The 19,465-nt window shown below is 45.7% G+C and overlaps 1 protein-coding gene and 1 long non-coding RNA gene across 2 annotated transcripts in view; one reads left to right on the top strand and one right to left on the bottom strand.

The window, feature by feature from the left end:
• The first annotated feature begins 4,758 nt into the window (after window positions 1-4,758).
• LOC142768448 (venom metalloproteinase antarease-like TpachMP_B) overlaps window positions 4,759-19,465 on the top strand; it is a 103,509-nt gene continuing 88,802 nt past the window's right edge. The window contains exons 1-2 of the mRNA XM_075870423.1: window positions 4,759-4,883; window positions 18,108-18,232. Of these exons, the coding sequence (XP_075726538.1) occupies window positions 4,805-4,883; window positions 18,108-18,232 (204 nt within the window). The 5' untranslated portion in view covers window positions 4,759-4,804. The remainder of the gene's footprint in view (window positions 4,884-18,107; window positions 18,233-19,465) is intronic.
• LOC142768449 (uncharacterized) overlaps window positions 13,845-19,465 on the bottom strand; it is a 136,909-nt gene continuing 131,288 nt past the window's right edge. The window contains exon 3 of the long non-coding RNA XR_012885290.1: window positions 13,845-15,225. This is a non-coding gene — a long non-coding RNA (uncharacterized LOC142768449). The remainder of the gene's footprint in view (window positions 15,226-19,465) is intronic.

The raw sequence follows: 19,465 nt of genomic DNA, 5'->3' as shown, positions 1-19,465 counted from the left end.
ACTAACCATTGCAACAACACTCCTTTCTTTTTTCTTAACCGAGTAAAAAGAGGTAATGTAAGAAGTCTGCGGTGCTAACCGCAAATACCAAAATGTTTAACTATGCTGAAGGAAAAATGCCCCCTATGTAAACGCACTGCCATGCGCGTTTTATTTTAAATTTAATGTCAGGGCTTACGACAACGAGTCAGAAGCAAGAGTCACACCTTTTTTTTAGAGCAAGATCGCAACATGGTGGAGGTGATGTCATTAGAATGACTTAGAAAACTGTGTTGTGGACTCACGTACCCTCTGGTCACGAAGAAAACGTATGCTGGCGCCAACTCGCCGAACGGCACGCTCCTATTTTGTTCTTCGGTTGTCCTTTGCAAACAAAAACCCTCGTAACTTCGGTCCATTAGCCGCGACCATTCGCCGCGAAGCATCTCCCAACGGTTCTGATTTGCAGCCGTAAGCATTTCGAATATCCAGTCCACAAAGAACATCACATACCCACGCTGCAGTTCACGGACACGGAAAAACATGGTCTTCTCGAGTCGCCAACAAGCACACCAGCACAGCACGAAAACATTCGCCAAGCTTGGCAGTCTATCCCCCGTATTCTAGAACGTCCCTTCACTCAACGCTTCACCTTCATTTGAGAAAACCGATGGGAGCGCCGTATGTAGACAGGGCAAGCCACTGCCTATCAGCGATAATCTGTTGCGATTCTTGAGTAGCGCAGCGTCACTTTCAGCCGAGCAGCGGTGCAGTGCTCAACGTTGTCAAGTGAAGAGTGGAAGTCGAGTCGAGGAGCGTTTGTGAATACAGGGCTATGTCTGTCAAGCGACGAGAGCAGGCATAAGCACGTCTGTGCAGCGAAACACAGCCAGGTCCCGGAAACTCAGCGCTAGTTTTGCTTTCAGAGAAAAAGTGCGCTCGTAGCGGTTGCTAGGCATCCTGAGATCTGGTTGAACGAAGTAAGGTTAATGTTCACATATGTTGTCTTTCACCAGTTTTTACGCGTAAAGAAATCAGAATTAATTGTAAAAAGTTCATCGTTTGTTCATTCCTCTTCTTTCTTCTTCTTATTTTATCAACTTTGAATCGGGCGAAGCACGGGAACACTTCTGTTTATCGCTTGCCTCCGCTCCCCCTTGTCACTTGCTCAGCGATATCACGCATTTGTTCACGCATGAGTCTTTTGCTCGGTTAGCGTGCTAAATATGATTACGATAAAAATAATGAATTTAATGTAGCGTGGAACGAACCAAAACCGCAGTAGGCCTGGTGAATCAGGTCCACCATACATTAGACGAAAATATCTAAATCGGGGCATGGTTTGTATGGCACTACAGTGTATTAACGCCAGCCTTTCGAGATCCACGACGCATGCAAAGTTCCAACAAATTTACTTTAATACTTTTTGAGCAAAGGTACAATGAAGTTGAAACAAAAGAAAGCGTAACCTCCCCGAAGGGAATCGTGGAGAAATGCGAATGCACTGCGTAGCATCCACAGCGGCGTTTCGCACGTGAGAACCCATGCAGTGTAAGAAAAGTAAGGTTCTCTTTTTTTTCTTAACGTGCAGCCAATAGCACCGGCTGCCGTACGTAGTGCTTTTCTGTCACGAGAAACGTGGTAAGTGTTTACAGCTGTAGTAGCTAGAGTGCACGCTGGAAATATGCCTGCACGCCCGCTCCTGTTGCTGACAGCTGCCGAAATGTGAAGTGGTAGGGGCTCCGGTTGCTAAGGGCGCGAGCACCGGCAGCTGTTGCTAAGGAAGAGAGCGGTTAACGGATCCCGATGGATGCATGACATAGCCCGACTAAGAAAGGCATTCGCTTACAGAAAACAAAATTTGAAACAACTGAGGTTTCACGTACGCATACTTCTAATGACACAGGGTGCGCGGCGCAATTCGGTGCGCTTTGAAACACTTGGAGTGACCGCTCAACGTGGGGCTTCCACAGCTTTTTCTACAAAATAAAGCGGATTGTTTTGCGTTTAACTTGCAAATTCCGTTTTTCGGGGGGAGGGGGGGCAGGGGGAGTTACCCTGCCATACCCGCTTGTAACGTCGTTTTTAGCGAAAGCTCTATATGGCTAGAAAAAGTGGAAAACTCTTTGGTAGGGGTGTTACAAGTAGTCTCCATTGACTGTCCTATCAGTTGTGACATTCTCAGCATCGTACCAAAGAAAGCGCCGTTGCCTGAATTCGAGTAACGTCGTTCATCTTGTAGCCACGGCGCCGAGCACGCACGCCTAGCCACGGCATAAAAAGCTTCGCCCCCAAAAAGGGACCTGCGCAGTGCCTATGCCGAATAAGTGGCGTTGCGGCGCCAACGTGATGACTGCAGGAGCACGTTCGCCGGGGCGAACGCCCGCTTTTGGCGGGAGTTTCAGCAGCGGCACATTCGCTTCGGCTGCGACGTCTGCGAGAGGCTGCGGCTCGAGAACAGCCGCAGTGAAACGCATTTAACCGCTCAGAACACTCCTCTATGACCATTATCATGCGAAGCACTATGTGCGGCTTGTGAAACAACACTGTGGTAAACCCAAGCCAAACGTGTGTCTAACCTCGTTAAGAAGCACGAATACGTAACCAATAAATGTGAGAGACTTCAGTTCCATGCTGTGTTGAAACTACTGCTAAACACCGAGACCGCACGTTTTAGCTTTCACTGGTTATCTATTTGTACGGAGTGCTTGGGCAGTCATACTTTTTAGCGGTGTTGGTGCTTTTGAGAAAGGTTTGGTTGGTTGTTCTCCTGGTCGATTGATCGGTCAAAGATTTCGACGTAGGTAAAAGAATGTATGCTGCTGTCATGCATCCTGCTCAGCTAAATTCTGAAGAGCCGCTTCCTGTGGAACATAAACTTAATGTTTTTCGGAAGCTCACGGGTCCGCAGGTACCTAATTTATGTCGCCGATTTTGCCGTTTGTCTGGAATTGTAGCTAGTGTGCCATCATTACTAGAAAGCTCTTCAGAGGCATCTGCGATGGCCTTCGTGACTGGTGCTTCTGACACACACCTGCGTGAGAGTTTTGATGCATCAGAAACTGCCGCATTGTTTTTGTTGTTGATTGGGTGAGCACTGAATGACGATACCACAACCTAAGTGACACAACTAGATTCCTATTGCGAAATTTCGTCATTCTGCAGTGCCAGAGAAATAAGGCCATGTGACAAAAGACACCTCTTGAACTGGCCGTACCATGGTTGTACATCTTTGCCACGGCGTCATCTCGTCAATCATGAGCGCTTTGACGACGCAGGCGGTGAGCGTAAGCAGCAACTGAGAAGTCGCGGGATGGAAAACAGCGTGGTGGACCACGTACAAGACGCGAGAATCAAAGGTATCGGGTTGTGAGCAACCCCTCGTGTCACGTGATAGAGCGAGAATGTTGAAAACGCCGACTTTTGTGCAGTAGGGAAACCAACTAGAACTTTCGGTTTTTCTGCAGAAAAATGCATGGATGCCTTTTGGTGATATCAGGCTATGCCTTTGTCTTTTGAAATCTGCGCGCATGCTCAGTGTCCGACAACGTGAAGACTACTGGTGAAGTTGAAGACTAAGGGCGATCGTTTACAGATGGTGAGTTGGAAGCGAGTCATCACCGTAGTATTTAAACAAGAGAATCATCTCATTTTTGACGTTTCGCCATAATTCGTTATTTTCCAATATGCGTTCCAGGAAAAATTCCGATGCCTCACCAGAGACGTATAGACGTGTTCGTTGAGCCTATTAGTGATGTTCCGTTCCAACTAAGTTGCAGCAGTAGCAGTGGGGGGGGGGGGGGGGGGAGAAGGGCTAGCATAGGTCACACCAGTTCTATGCGGGCCTATGTTCACTGCTCATTTCTTGTCTCCTATTTTCCTTCGCTTGCCTCTCTATTTCTTCCTCTATTTCCTTCTATTCTTTTTATCCCTCCTTACCCCCACCCCTATAAGGCACTGCGCCGTGTCGCCTATAGGCAGACAGAAATTAGGTGCCTTCTTCCTTTCCCTACAATCACTATCACCACTGCTCAGGTGTACTTAGAGATGCCATGGTCAGCCGATGATTATGTTATGATGTCTGATGTCGGCCACTGTGTGTAGCACGATCTGCTTCGGTGGTCAGCGCGTGGTCCAGGCGTGTTGGTGGGAGCTTTGTTGAAGATGTGCGGCTCATAAGTCAGCTGCCAGGTTCGCATCCGGTCGACTTGTGTGACGCTATAAATGCAAGGCTGGCCGTGAGTCACACGTCGTGTATATTCTCATCCACAGATACCTCTTCTCTCTCGACTCCTGCTAACCAACACTTCCATTATGCGTCACACGCACACCCACATAAATATATATATATATATATATATATATATATATATATATATATATATATATATATATATATATATATATATATATATATATATATATATATATATATATATACGACGCGTGTATTACATAATACGTTCAAACGTTTCCGCAGCAGACGCCCTTTAGTTGTTAAAAACGGTAGTTTACGCGACGATAACTTAATCATTTTATTCCATCTGCTCATCGCATCGTATTTCTCCGCAGATAGGCCCTTCGACATTTGGCATTTCAGAAAAATTAGATGCGTAGTGAACAAAGGAAAAAGTTCAAATATCTTGACAGTCGTGCGTAGCTTCAGCCTTAGATTGGGCTTTTATTTATTATGTGCTCGAGCACACTGTACATAGCCAACGATCGGTCAGCTAGAATTAAACAGACATGAAGCAGTGCATTTATTCTTGTCATGCAGTCGTCTTGTACAGGTGCTTGAGTTAGTACGTGCTACTTGTGAGAAGAAATGTGTGGTCGACGTGTCTTGATGTGGAGATCGGTGTACATTTCGTTGACGGTCGCCTTGGCCTTTGACGTTTTCGTAGGTAACTATACAGGCCTGATTCATGCACTTGTACGGTAGAGAATTGTCATATTGATTAGTCAAACAAATATTCTAAGCACGTAAGCACGATCTTGCTATGTGGCTGAAAGAATGGAGGTATATATGAATGTCGTGTGTCTTTTTAGGCGCAACTCCGGAGTGCATGCATTCTGTCTAGTCAAGGAATGTGAAGAAAGCTGCTGTGCAGACAACTTTGTAGTTCATCGCTTCGTTTGGCTATAGCACCATGTAACAAAGTCACAAATTGTAGCAGACAGAAAATAGCTTCTTTTTTTCTTTTCATCTGCGTCACGTAACGTTTTTAATCGGCGCCACATTGAAAGCTAGTCAAAAACGCATATGGTGCCATAGTACTAGTTTTGACTTTAGTGTACCTTGCTAAATCCAACACAAATAAAGGCGCCAAGAAGGAAATTCTCTCATGTAGAGACCAAATATTTCAATAAAGCATGCAATGCTTTTGGTAGTTAGCAACGCTGGTGGTACGTTACCCACTCATTTTCTTGGATATGTGTACGTAGGTGTTTGCTAGCACTGCTGTAATATACAACGACGATTGCGCAGCACACTTTTTCCTGTAGTTGGTATACTTTAACACATGATGGACCATCTAACGGGTTATCCAAATGTTTCAGCTTAGGTGCATACGGGTGGAAAGCTGTAGTTTTGTCTTTTTTTATCTTTACCATATATACTAAAGAAATAGAAAACATACAAGTGAAATTTTTTACACCTGCATTGTGCTTCTTAGCTATTGGCCTTAAAAGCTCAGCTATCTGTCAAGCCCCATATCGCAAGATGCCATGAAGCTGCAGATGTGAGAGGCACACTTAAGGCAGATATTACCCAAGCATTAACTACTTTGTTTAAGCCCACTTTGTGCTGAGACGGCGACAAAAGAAACAGTACACAAAATGGTCAGTTATCTGAAGAAGGTCCCCAGACGTTGTTTAGAATGAGATCTTGCGATATAGGTTATTCAATAGAAGCCTAAATATTCCAAGTTCGATATGTGGCCATCAGTGGAGTGCTTGGTGAGTATAACCTTCTTTTGGTGAAGTGTAGCACCTCCGTTGCCCCAAAGTATTTAGGGCAAACAGCAAATGGGGTCTCAACAAGGTGTTTGCGCCCTGCGATATTGACAGTACTACGAAGCGTCCAGCGCGTGCCCAGGCCACAGCCGAGGCACTGAGCAAAAATGGATTAGTAAAGATAATGTAATCGCTATCAGTGTTGCCATGGTGATGCGGACTGTTGAGGACACCAGGCAAAGGCTACAATTCAATTTTCAATTATACAGGCTGAATAGTCTCAAGTCGTGCGTCTTTTGCGCTTCGCTTTCAATTATTTGTTTTATGCTCGTTGCGCGATAAGTACAAAGAAATATCTGAACTGCATTACATGGAATCCTGACGTGTTAAAATCACACACGGTTAAGACATTGCCTTATCCGAATTATGAGCATAACTGTGAGGTGCTTCGACTTCGTGATAACTTGAGGCTAGCACTTCCGCTTCAGCGGCATGCACCTCTAGAGTCTGACGTCCACAGCATTGATTTTCCACTGGGCAGCTCGTTAAACGACAGTGGTAGACGATGCAGTTCAACTCGTTACGTCACTAATTCCTCAGAAAACAACTGATTGACACTATTCTGTATACAAGTTTACGATTTATATTAAGAACAGAACGTCGTGAGTAACGTGACTGGCGCAGACTTTCTGCATTGTCTTTCGCAACAACTGCCGCAGACTAAGCACGGCGGGCAGGTTTATTAATGCTGCATTCACACTGAGACATTTAGTGCTAACGATGGAACTAATTTTGTATCGGCATCATTTAGATCTTCCAAAAGAGCTCATTCTGAACAGGTCAACCCTTAAGCAATCTTTGGCAAACGAATATGATGGCGAGTTGAAAACTTCTAAAATTGGTGACACGCTCTTCATATCGCAGAGGTTCAAGCCCAGAGTGATAGCGACAGCACAGTCTTTCATATGCACTCCTTTTTTTGCGAAGAATTTCAGGTGTCTGTTGTCACGAGGAGCTCTAAGTCTAAACGTGCTACTTTTCACTTATACGCCATGTTGAAACCTCGCCGATGCGCTGGTTTGTGCCAGCATGACCAAGCTTCTCCCGTTTTAAAAATCGGGATGAACCAACCACTGCAGATTGCGTCGTTTCTTCTCTATCAATGCTTGTTACTACTCTTCAGACATCGCGAGATAGTTGATTGCCACAGACAGAGCAGTTCACATACGATTGTCCTGTTTACATGATTCGCCTTACGTTACGCAAACGTGTGATAACAACGCGAGTGCATTGCCGGAGAGCCGGAAACATCCGAAATATGAGGTGCTTTACTGAGTTGATCAGCCTTATTATGGAGATGGTGCTCTCCTTACAAAAATGGCAATGTCCTGTAAGTGTACTGCATGGTTCTGCAAGAGAGAATGAGGACGCAACCTGTGTGCCTCCCGACTGTCGCGATTTAGCCATCGCTTTTATGTCGCCTAAAAGTGTCAAAGTTAATGGTTTATTATCATTTATACTATAGTTTATAGCATTTCACAGACAATAGTCGAACAGATAGTGTATATTTCTTGGTGGCTGAAAAAAAAAGATTAACAGATGAGCCTTCACCCCATGAAACTAGAAAACATATTTAACATTTTAAAAGTTTTATGTTTTCAGCATCTTTTTAGGTAATGGATGTTTTTAGCATCTTTCTAGGTAACGGAGCCTACATTGATTTCTGAACAGACTCAACATGGCAGTAACTTCTGATCACAAGGCAATTTACAAGACATTCGAAGCACTGTGGGCTACATAAAGAAGCTCTTCGCACCCAAAATTCTACATCTTATGCGCAATATAGAAAGTGTATCACAGTAACTTAATGGGCTTCATAAGCTGATAACAAATGCATGCAGCCTTATACCTCTCTGTCCTTCCTACTTTCTTCCTCCTCCTGCTCCATGCAACTTATAGAATATAAAAGAAGGAACAATCACAACTCCACAACTAAGTAAGAATACACGCCACAATCAATAAATACTAAAAAAATTTGGATTTTATTAAACAACATCAGCACATACTACTCTGAGCTGCTTAAAATGCGTGCATGATAAAATAATTATATTGTCACGACGTCAAAACAGAGGTCTTGCCGTAGAGACTGCGACACCAGAAGCAGGTCGATCTTTTTTAATTAGAACGCGCAAGCGAGTTCTTCTTCGTTCATTTCGTAGTCCTTCGTGGCACATGCACAACTGTCATCGTCTTTCTTGGGCAAGCTCGTGACATTTGCCTCCCTCCGAAAGAAGCATCGTCCCGATGCGCAACTTAGGTGCTCTACCAGGCGTATGAAGTGGTCGTACGAAAACGGTAACCGGGAGCTAATTAACTCGATAAATACGGTTTCATACGCACGACGTGCACGACTTCGGGCAAACGCTTTGGCGCTTAGAACTACAATTAGTGTCGGGAACGACTTCGTAGTTCACGTCGCTCAAGCGTCGCGTGACGCTGTATGGACCAAAGTACCGTCTTAGCAGTTTCTCAGACAGTCCACGTCGACGTATCGGAATCCAGACCCACACTTTGTCGCCTGGTGAGTAGCTAACAAACTTGTGTCGGGTGTCGTGGCGTTGTGCGTCTTGATGCTGCTGATGACAGATGCGCACGCACGCGAGCTGTCTGGCTTCTTCGGCACGCTGAGTGAATTCTTCGGCGTCTACATGGATGTCGTCACACTCATGCGGCAACATGGCGTCCGATGTTGTCGTGACTTCGCGACCATAGATCAGACTGAACGGTGTCATTCCAGTGGTTTCTTGTCGAGCGGTGTTATAAGCAAAGGTCACGTACGGCAATATCTGATCCCAGTTTTTATGTTCCGTGTCAACGTACATACTGATCATGTCTGTGAGGGTCCTATTGAGGCGCTCCGTCAGTCCGTTTGTCTGCGGATGGTATGCAGTTGTTCTGCGGTGAGCTGTACCACTGAGTCTGAGAACTGACTCCAAAAGCTCGGCGGTGAAGGCAGGTCCTCTGTCAGTGATCACTGTTGTCGGAGCACCATGCCGAAGGACGATATTTTCGATGAAAAACTGAGCGGCTTCTGCTGCTGTGCCACGCCGCATAGCTTTAGTCTCCGCATAACGGACAGGTAATCAGCGACCACAATAATCCATCTGTTCCCTGTTGTGGAAGTTGGAAAGGGACCCAGAAAATTCATTCCAATCTGGGTGAACGGCTTTTCTGGTGCTTCGACTGGATGTAAAAGACCGGCTGGCTTGCTGGGAGGCGCTTTGCGTCTTTGGCAGTCGGTGCACGTTCGCACGTGATGGTTAACAGCAGCAGGTAACTTTGGCCAGTAGTACTTGCATTGTAGTCAGCCCAATGTTCGAGTGTAGCCTAGATGACCAGAACTTGCTTCATCGTGGCACGCTTCCATAATTTCTTTTCGAAGAGAGGCAGGCACGACGAGCAAGTGCGGGTTACCGGTTGGTGAGAAGTTCTTCTTATAGAGAACATCGTTTCGCAAGCAAAAAGATGGCAGTCCTCTAGCAAATAACCGCGGCACGTCTTTACGTCGTCTTTCTAAATATTCAATGAGTGGTAACAGCTCAGGGTCACTGCGCTGCTCTCGTGCAATAGTGGTCGTGTTGACAACTCCCAAGAATGCCGCGTCGATGTTTTTGTCATCAGGAGCGTCAGTTTCCACTGGCGACTGTGAGAGACAGTCGGCGTCGGTGTGCCTCTTCCCAGATTTGTAGACGATGGTCATGTCAAACTTTTGAAGTCTTAGGCCCTAGCGCGCCAAACGACCAGATGGATCTTTAAGGTTGGTGAGCCAGCACAAAGAGTGATGGTCGCTATCAACCTTGAAGGAGCGGCCGTACAAATACGGAAGAAATTTGATGACTGCCCACACCACGGCGAGACACTCCTTCTCGGTGGTCGAGTAGTTCTCCTCCGTGCGAGAGAGAGTTCTGCTGGCGTAGGCGATTACTCTTTCACAGCCGTCTTGCCACTGCACCAGAACGGCACCTAGACCTACATTGGCGTCAGTGTGAAGTACTGTAGGGGCGTCCTGGTCGAAGTGCGCAAGGACTGGAGGTGTTTGCAAGCGTTGTCGCAGTTCATTGAATGCCATTTGCTCCTGTTCACCCCAAAAGAAGGGGGCGTCCTCACGTGTGAGTCGTGTCAATGGCGCCGCAATAGACGATAAGTCCTCGATAAATCGCCGGTAATAGGCGCACAACCTTAAGAAGCGTCTCACAGCCTTTTTGTCACGGGGTGCAGGAAATTGCGCTACGGCGTCTATTTTGGCCGGGTCAGGTCGAACACCCTCGTGACTGACGACGTGGCCTAGGAAGCTGAGTTCGTTGAAACCAAAATGACATTTTTCTGTTTTTAAAGTCAGGCCGGCCGAGCGTATGGCTTGAAGTACGGTGGATAGACGGCTGAGATGTTCCTCGAATGATGCTGAGAATACAACAACATCGTCCAGATAGACCAAGCATGTTTGCCACTTCACACCTGATAGTACGGTGTCCATGAGACGCTGAAAAGTGGCTGGCGCCGAGCACAACCCAAAAGGAAGCACCTTAAATTCGTATCGGCCGTCGGGCGTCCCGAAGGCCGTTTTTTCACGATCTGTTTCGTCGACTTCTATCTGCCAGTAGCCGCTTCGGAGGTCCATTGAAGAGAAATAGCGCGCATGACGCAGCCGATCGAATGAATCGTCTATGCGAGGCAGTGGATAGACGCCTTTCTTCGTGACTTGGTTCAACTTGCGATAATCAATACAGAAACGCAAGCTGCCGTCTTTTTTCTTGACCAAAACGACGGGGGACGCCCAAGGACTTTTAGAAGGTTGTATGACGTCATCCACGAGCATCTTCTGTACTTGCTTCTGAATCTCCTCGCGTTCTTTCGGAGCCACACGGTAGGGGTTCTGCCGAATCGGTCGCGTGTTGTCTTCGGTAATGATGCGGTGCTTGGTCAATGGTGTCCGCTGGACCTTTGACGTATGCGAAAAGCAGTCTTCGAATTGGTGTATAATTCCAAGCAGACCCTTCCTATCAGAGGGCGGTAGCGTGGAGCAGATGTCCACCGACAAAGTTGTCGAGGCAGGGACTGTCGCGTCATCTGATTGCAAAGCACAGCAATCCCCGGCTTCGTCTATATCGTCGAAGTAGGCAATTGCGGTACCCTTCTGGATTTGATGGCACTCGTTGCTGAAGTTTGTAAGGAGCACTTCTGCCTGTCCACCAGTAAGCGTTAGGATACCTCTCGCGATGGAAATGCCTTGCGTGAGCAAAAGAGCGACTATGTGTTCCACTATCACATCCTTATAGGAAGGCTACCCCCTGGACACAGGCACAAGGCAGCAGGATCTCGGTGGGAGCGTCACATCGTCGGCTATTCGCAAACTGCCACGTAGTTCGTCGCTGCTGTCGTCGACATACGGATGTGCGCAAAACGTTACCATACGTTGAGGGATGTTGATAACAGCGCCATGATCTCGAAGAAAATCCACGCCCAAAATTAGTTCTATACAGCAGTCTGGCAACAGGACGAAAGTGGCCACGAAGCTATAATCCCCAATGCGAAGTCGAGCGGTGCATTTACCCGTGGGAATCATCAGTTGACCACCAGCACTCCTTACGTGTGGCCCTGTCCACGGTGTCTTGACCTTTATAAGGCAGTCGGCGAGTTCTTGTCGCATGATTGAGAAGTCGGCGCCAGTGTCGACCAGTGCTGTAACGTAATGTCCGTCAATGAAAACGCCAAGATCAGCACGTACAACTTCACTGACATTAGTATTCGTCGTCGTATTCGTCGTCGTATTCATCATTGTATTCGTCATTGTATTCGTCGTGGTTGTCGTCATATCTTCTTGCGATGATAGGGGAAACTTTTCGGTGTCTCGACGATTGGCAACCTTGCCCCCGGAGGTCGCAGCAGTTAGTTTCCCCGGCGCGGGCTAGGCGAACGGCCTCTGGTGACGTCCGGGTAGCTCTGAGGGAAGTCACGGTGACGCGCAGGAGATAGAGATCGCCAGCGACGCGGTGTAGTTGCTTGGCCAGTCGACAGTTGATCGGCATCGTGAGCACGACGGTCTTCAGGGCGGAAAGAAGCGGGACGAGAAAAGTTCCCGAAGCCGGAATCGCTATGACGGCAATAGCGAGCAATGTGACCTGGTTCTCCGCAGTGGAAGCAAATAGGTCGACGGTCGGCCATGCGCCACAAGTCAGTTCGGCGAACTGGTGGTCATCTCATGGCATCCCGTCGCCACCAAGGTACGGCCGCGGGTCGTGGCTGGAAGGGTGTCGCCACAAATGACGGTGGAGGACGACGGACCACATCAGCGTAGCTCGCTGGATGTGGCTCAGGACTTGGCGCCGGTGGTGTAACGGCTTGCCTCAACTCCTGGCGGACGATTTCGGCAAGAGATGCGATGGGCGGTTGAGTAGGAGGGACGCAGAGGGTCCGAAGTTCCTCACGCAGTATTTCCCTAATCATTTGTCGCAGGGAACTTTCACACACGGCAGTGTTCTGAGCCGCAGCACTTACTGCCGTGTGGTTCGGCAGGTGGTCAAAGTGTCGGTATCGTTGTCGCAGTGCGCGCTCGATGACAGTCGCCTCTCTTATGAATTCATCTACTGTTGTAGGTGGATTTCGTACGAGGCCCGCAAACACTGGTTCTTTGACACCCTGCATTAGGTGACGCACCTTCTTCGCCTCGGGCATGTCAGGGTCAGCTCGTCGAAACAGACGGATCATACCCTCTGCGTACATGGCAGCTGTTTCGTTGGGTTTTTGTGCGCGAGCCTCAATCAGTTGCTGTGTGCGATCCCGTCGGTCTGTGTTCAAAAATGTGGTGAGGAGCTTTCGACGGAAATTTTCCCAAGATTGAAAAGTAGTCTCGTGGTTCTCGTACCACGTGCGAGCGCTATCTTCCAGGGCGAAATATGCACGGCCAAGTTTGTGCTGTTCGTTCCAGTGGTTAGATACAGCGATTCGTTCGAACTGTTCGAGCCAGTCCTCGACATCCTCATACTCTTCCCCATGGAAAACTTCAGGAACGCGAGGACGTTCAAGAGTCACCTGGGAGGGAAGAGTGGTCTGCGATGAAAGGGTAGCTGTGGATGTGGTAGGAGCTGCCATGCTGGTTAGAGGCGGAACAGGTACGCACTCCGGACTTATGCCTAGTAGGCGCCGACTGAATCGGTGCACCGGAGTCGTGACGAGGGGCTGGGTCTCTGGACTAGGTGAACGGGTCCGAGCAAGACTGTCCTGCATCCGGTTGTAGGCTCCAGCACATCCATAAGTGTCTCGACGTCAAAACAGAAGTCTTGCCGTAGAGACTGCGACACCAGAAGCAGGTCGATCTTTTTTAATTAGAACGCGCAAGCGAGTTCTTCTTCTTCGTTCATTTCGTAGTCCTTCGTGGCACATGCACAACTGTCATCGTCTTTCTTGGGCAAGCACGTGACAATATATTGCCGTATATTAGGAATGTTAGAAAAACAACATCAGTGCACTAGCAAGTATGCCTGGTTGGCACCAAACTGCATACTTAGCATGCATCATTAAAAGCAAGACCACATCCCACAACCAGTATACACTTCATGTACCCTTTGACTGCTGAACTAAAGGCCGCGGAATCAAACCCCGGTTGTGGTGACCGAAATTATGATCAAGAAAGAAATAATAGAGACGTGTCTGCCTAGACGTGGGTGTATCTTAAAAAACTCCAGGGGGTCATCGTTTCTGAAGCCCTCCACTACGGCATCCCTGGTAGTCGTGTTGTTGTTTTAACACGTTTACCTCAGCAAATATTATGCTCATTACACTTCCCAAAAAAATGAAGCAAGCAGATATCACTATGTGGTTGTCACCATTCTCCTCCCCCCCCAATGCATGGACTCAAATTACAATATTGTAGAATGCCTTCTATCAATTATCGTTAACCATGTTAAACACGAACATGCAACACTGTTAAATATCACACCTTGTTAGATGTTGGCAAAGTTAGGTGTGATGAAGTATGACAGTAGGAAATCGCTTGATTGCACTTATGAATTGAAATAGAACTTTCTGAAGACAATGAATGAATTAACTAAGGTGACAAAAACGTATTAAAATAAAATCTTCAATGAATGTTACAGTGAAAGTACAATCATTATTATTATTATTACGCTAATGTTTTATCTCAACACGAAAAGTTTGTTGAATGGCTAATTGCATATAAGGCATCCGTTAAAACATGACAGGTGAGTCGGAAGGGCAACTCATTTAGGAGATTTAAAAAATCAAAATATGCAATAAAAAAGCTTAATAAGTAGCACTGACACATTCAGAGATGTAAAGTTGTGCTTTGTCATTGAATGAAAGTTCAGCCCAGAGAACAAAAAAAAAAACAACCTTTGCACAAAAGTTTTGTACAGGGAGTCACACAGTGAGAAAATATTGCTGTTAGCGGCCAAATCCACTATGATTATTCAACTTACAGTAACCTAAAGAAGTGAGCATGTCTGAATTGAACCGTTAGAAGCAGTCGGGTTTCTACACCATATTATAAAAACTTTTTGAGAATGTTTATGCTCCTAGATATTCCGTTCTAAAGTTTAATATTGCTTTTTGTGATTACGGATACAAGGCGATGAATATCAGCAAAATAATATTCCCTGGTGGGGCGAGCAGTCAGTTCTTGCTATCACCAGCCAATAGTAAAGGGGTGACCATTATAACGTTTGCCTCTGCTGTCTACCCATTGTAAGATTAAAGCATCCCATCAGGAAGTCTGTTCTAGTGCTCACTGTCTTGTATATATAATGATGCAACCCGCAACTAAACTTTTCAGCGGGATATCTGAGCACAGCATGCTAGGATTCTTACAAAAAAAGTTGTGTAGAAATTGGGCTGGCTCAGATATTCAATGCAAACATGACCGCCTGCTGTGGTCACTAATAAGTTCATTAGTGAATCTTAGTCAACCGCACCACTGACAGTGATAATAATTGTCTCACATTGCGTCCCTTCGGAAAAACAGCTATCAGCAAAGGTGACTACATAACGTACAGCAGTGAACTTTATAAGGAAAACAAAAGGCTTAATTGTGAACGCTCTGAACACGCGTGCTCCTTGAACACAGACACCGGGTGGCTCTCTGCTGTTTCCTTTCCCCAGAAAACAGAAGCCGTGCGCAGCATCTGTACACCAGCAGCTAGTTTTTCCGTGAGGCAGCGTTGATGACAGGCTTGTCCAGACGCCTTCCACCAACCTCGCACGACGATCATGTATAGGCTGCAATGGAAAAGAAAAAAAAACAACAATTCAGTGACGTGTGTCCGTTAACAAAGCTTAATTTGGCAGTCTTTTTAGAATGATAAGGAACAATGTGTCTTGAAAAGCACGATGTACAAAAACCCCACAATTTACAAGAAACACTTGCTCAATGTGCAAGAAAAACTTGTGCCAAACGTGCAAGAAAAGAAGTCGTGCAGTACCAACTTTAGACAATTTTAGCTTAGCGTTTATGACCCAGTTTAGTGGGCCGTTTACAAAAAAACTGGTAGAAAGAGCTGCAGCGTGCGTGTAGCGCAGCGTTTAAACAAATCTCTCGCTCCATTGCAAAGCCAATTGAGTGAAGCGCAAAGGTACATCCGCTTGTCTCTGCATTTGTTTTGATGACAAAGACATTAAATTTAGGTATTATGTGCTTTTAAAAACGCCGTGGTGTGAGCTTGCTTTGTGTTAGGTCTAGAACCATATACTAGAGCTGCTAATACAAAGGTGTGAAATCACCAAACTTTTTAGTGGGCATGCCGTTGTGCGGTAGTGTTATGCTCAATGTTTTAAGACTGCTCCTATAGGCACCACATATATATGCTCCTAACTGCAGGAAGAAGGAGGCTCATAGCGAGCACCACCACTCAATATCCATCTAGTTAATCCTGTTGTCTTAAAACACGGCATTTTTTTCGGTGCTGAACGTGAGTGCCACTCAGCTACACGTAGCTCCAAATGTCGTTTTAAAATCCTTTAGGTGCAGCAGCATATGCAGCTTTATGCTCTTTTTCTTACACACTTATAGATATGCACCCATAGGCTGCTCAATCATGGATAGCACAGTTGGTGGGCGCGTTTAGTTACGCACTCTAAGACGGCGATGCTCTTGGAGGTTGATGGTGGCTAGAAAAAGCGCACGAACACGGGCGTATGGCTATGTGTAAAGACGCACACACACACGTGTGTGGGAGTTCGTACGTGCATGTGTACGTGCATGTGGGCGTTAAAGAAGTCGAGCCCAGAGAAAAGCATCAATCAACCGACATGAGCAAAATTATGAGCTAGATCACAAAAACAGTGCGGCGCGTTGCATGCTCTAATAATGGTGGAAGCAGACTAGTTGAGCTATTTAGTCTAATACCACATTGGCGCCACAAGACGAGGTACACCAATGCTGCCCAATAAAAACACGGGTCTCCTTTGGTTAGGGTTTTTGAGGAGTTTTGTTTTGGAGTTTCGAGCTCTGTAGTGAGGATGGTTGCCGCTTTGGCACAACAACACTGGACGCCCTAGGGTTGCTTAATGAAAACACAGTTGTCGTTGTGCTGGCGTTTTCCAGCATTTATCATTGTAGAGGCAAGACAGCAGGAGGCTGCTTGTGTCTCTGGGTTACTCAAAAAAAGCCCTCAAGACAAAGATACCGTGAAAGTACCCTGAAGCTTGTTGAGATGTGATATTTTTTTTTCTATTCGTAAGGAATCGCCACCCAATGACCACTTACAAAAGTGCTGCACAGGATGTCTCGATGTGCTTGAGCAAGTTTCTTCGCAAAGCCAGTAAGAAACACCAAACAAAAGCGCTATTTTACACAAGCTAAATCATTCAATAAATAACAGGTTATGGTTATTGAACTGGACACAGAAAACAGAAGTTAGTTCTGAAAACAAACAGGCATAAAAGTAAAGTAATGTGAAACAGTCTCGGCAGGGAAGATAGCGCTCAGCTATAGGCGGAGAGACGTTGTAAGTTGTGAAGGAATATGCCTACTTAGAAGAGGTGGGTTCCGCCGAGCTAAACCAGGATAAGGAACAAACTAGAAGAATAAGAATAGGGCGAAGCAAAATTGGCTTGCATTCTGAAATCACGAATGGTAATCTACCACTATCGCTCAAGAGTGAGGTATATACCGGCTTCATCTTGTCGATACTCACCTAGGGAGCAGAAACCTGGAGGCTCAAGAAAAAAGGTACGGCTTAAAATGAGGACTATACGCAGCAAGTGGTGGAAAAAATATAGGTATAACCATAAGATACAGGAAGAGAGAATAGTAGACCAAGCAAGGAACGTCGGTTAAAGATAAAATAGTTGAATTCAAGAATTGGTTGACTTGAATCGGGCCCATAGCTTGTAGGTAGGATAAACGCTGGTAGTTAGGAATAACTGACTTAATTCGGAGAGAATAAAAACACGTGCAGAAATAATATTATTTGGACAGGTAAGATTGAGAAGTTTACCGGTGTAACGTTGCATCAGAAAGCAGAAGATCGCGTTTATTGATGGCATGCGATAGAGGCTTTGTTCCCGCAGTGGGCATAACCAGGCTGATAGTGTTGATAATTGCGAATATAACTGAGATATAATGGCTAAACAATGGTTTATACGGTTATCTTCATAACGAGCTAGATTCGAGAGAAGAACTGACGATTATTCGCGTTTGCTCGTGTGAAAAATATTCGCGCAGTGTGAAAAAAAAGCACCTGAAGTTGATGATGATATGTGGGGTGTAACGTCCCAAAACCACCATATGATTATGAGAGACGCCGTAGTGGAGGGCTCCGGAAATTTCGACCACCTGGGGTTCTTTAACGTGCACCCAAATCTGAGCACACGGGCCTACAACATTTCCGCCTCCATCGGAAATGCAGCCGCCGCAGCCGGGATTCAAACCCGCGACCTGCGGGTCAGCAGCCAAGTACCTTAGCCACTAGACCACCACGGCGGAGCGCACCTGAAGTTTGGCAGAGTTGGTAGTGATGGCAAACCCAGCATATTGTTGCCCAACATTTTAGAAAAACAAAAATAACTATAAATTGACAATATTTTCAATTTGCGGGAAGTAATCTTTATTACATATAAAGCCGTGCTGCATAGCTCTAATATATTTGATGTGCTTGCAGGATGCACGCATACAGAAGCCGGTTTTGCAATCGAAACTTACGTAGTGACGGACAGTCTAATTCAGAATCGTATAAGAGAAAGTGGACTGACGCTCGGAGCGTTTGTTTTTGATTTAGCCACCCAGGTATGTATGCAGAAAGGTCCTGTTGCATTGCGTTTCCTTAGTAACCTTAGCGTTGTATACTGCAGGCGTGTCGTGAAGAGCATTCTATTTAACACTGCATGGCATTACTAGCACTACCAGGTAGAAGAAGGATCTGTTGCTTGTCAGAGATCAGTTGTATATGAAGATCTTATTTATTATCTTATCATTAACTAGATAAATGTCTGCTTAATATGACATCTTGTGTTTGGAGATATAGCCAAACTGACAGCATATATTTTGTGATTCTCCAAAATAGAAAATAATCACGGTTAACATAAAGAAATCAAAGCACATACAAAAAGAACATTAGAGTGATAACGTTGACTAATGAAATAAGGGGCAAGGAAGAGGTTGTATAGAGATAAAAAATTGGCATATCCCACGTCCTGTGGGAATCGACGATGTGCGAAGCATAAATGAGGAAGGTTGATATGTCACTTTAAAATGAGCACAACGTTACGAGATGGACGTAAATTATGCCATACTTCCTTGCCTTGATCATTATATTTGGACGTGTCATTTACCTTCGCCGTCTATACACGTAGCATGATACCAAAGGTGGTATATATGGAGCTAGCAAAACGTCCACGAACACGATATGAGCGTAGCATGTATTTGTTTTACATGACACGCATAGTCCAATTGTCATGCTTGGACGAGTCATTCACCTTTGCCTCATACACGTCACGTGATACCGAATTTCGTATATGTGTAGCAACTAAAGGCCGCAAGCATGCTATGATTGTAGTAAGTAGTCATGTTTTACATGACACGTGTGTCATGATTATCATATGTCTTTACCTTCGCCATTCATTCATGTCATATATTACGAAATCCGGTATATGTAAAGCTAGCAAAACGGCCACGAGGGCATCATGAGCATGGCATGTAGTCATACTCTAACATGTCATGCATCTCATGATAATCATGTTTGCATCAGTCATGTACCTTTGTCAATCATTCACGTCTCATAGTACCAAACTTGGTATATGTGAAGCTAGTGAAATGACCGCGAGCGCACCATGAGTATGGCGTGTAGTAATGACTTACATTACATGGATGTCATGATTTCTACGTTAGTGTCTGTCACATGTTCGCCATGCATTGATGTCATACTATAAAGGCTTTTCGAAATTTCATGTGAACGAAACCACCGCAAGAGGAGTAAGACCATGAATTAAAAATCATGACATTCATGACGTAGATGTCATA

Source organism: Rhipicephalus microplus, chromosome 8 (assembly GCF_043290135.1).
Source record: "Rhipicephalus microplus isolate Deutch F79 chromosome 8, USDA_Rmic, whole genome shotgun sequence".
Classification (NCBI taxonomy): Eukaryota; Metazoa; Arthropoda; class Arachnida; order Ixodida; family Ixodidae; genus Rhipicephalus; species Rhipicephalus microplus.
Note: the sequence above shows the minus strand (reverse complement) of the source record. Positions and strands in the feature narration are given on the sequence as shown.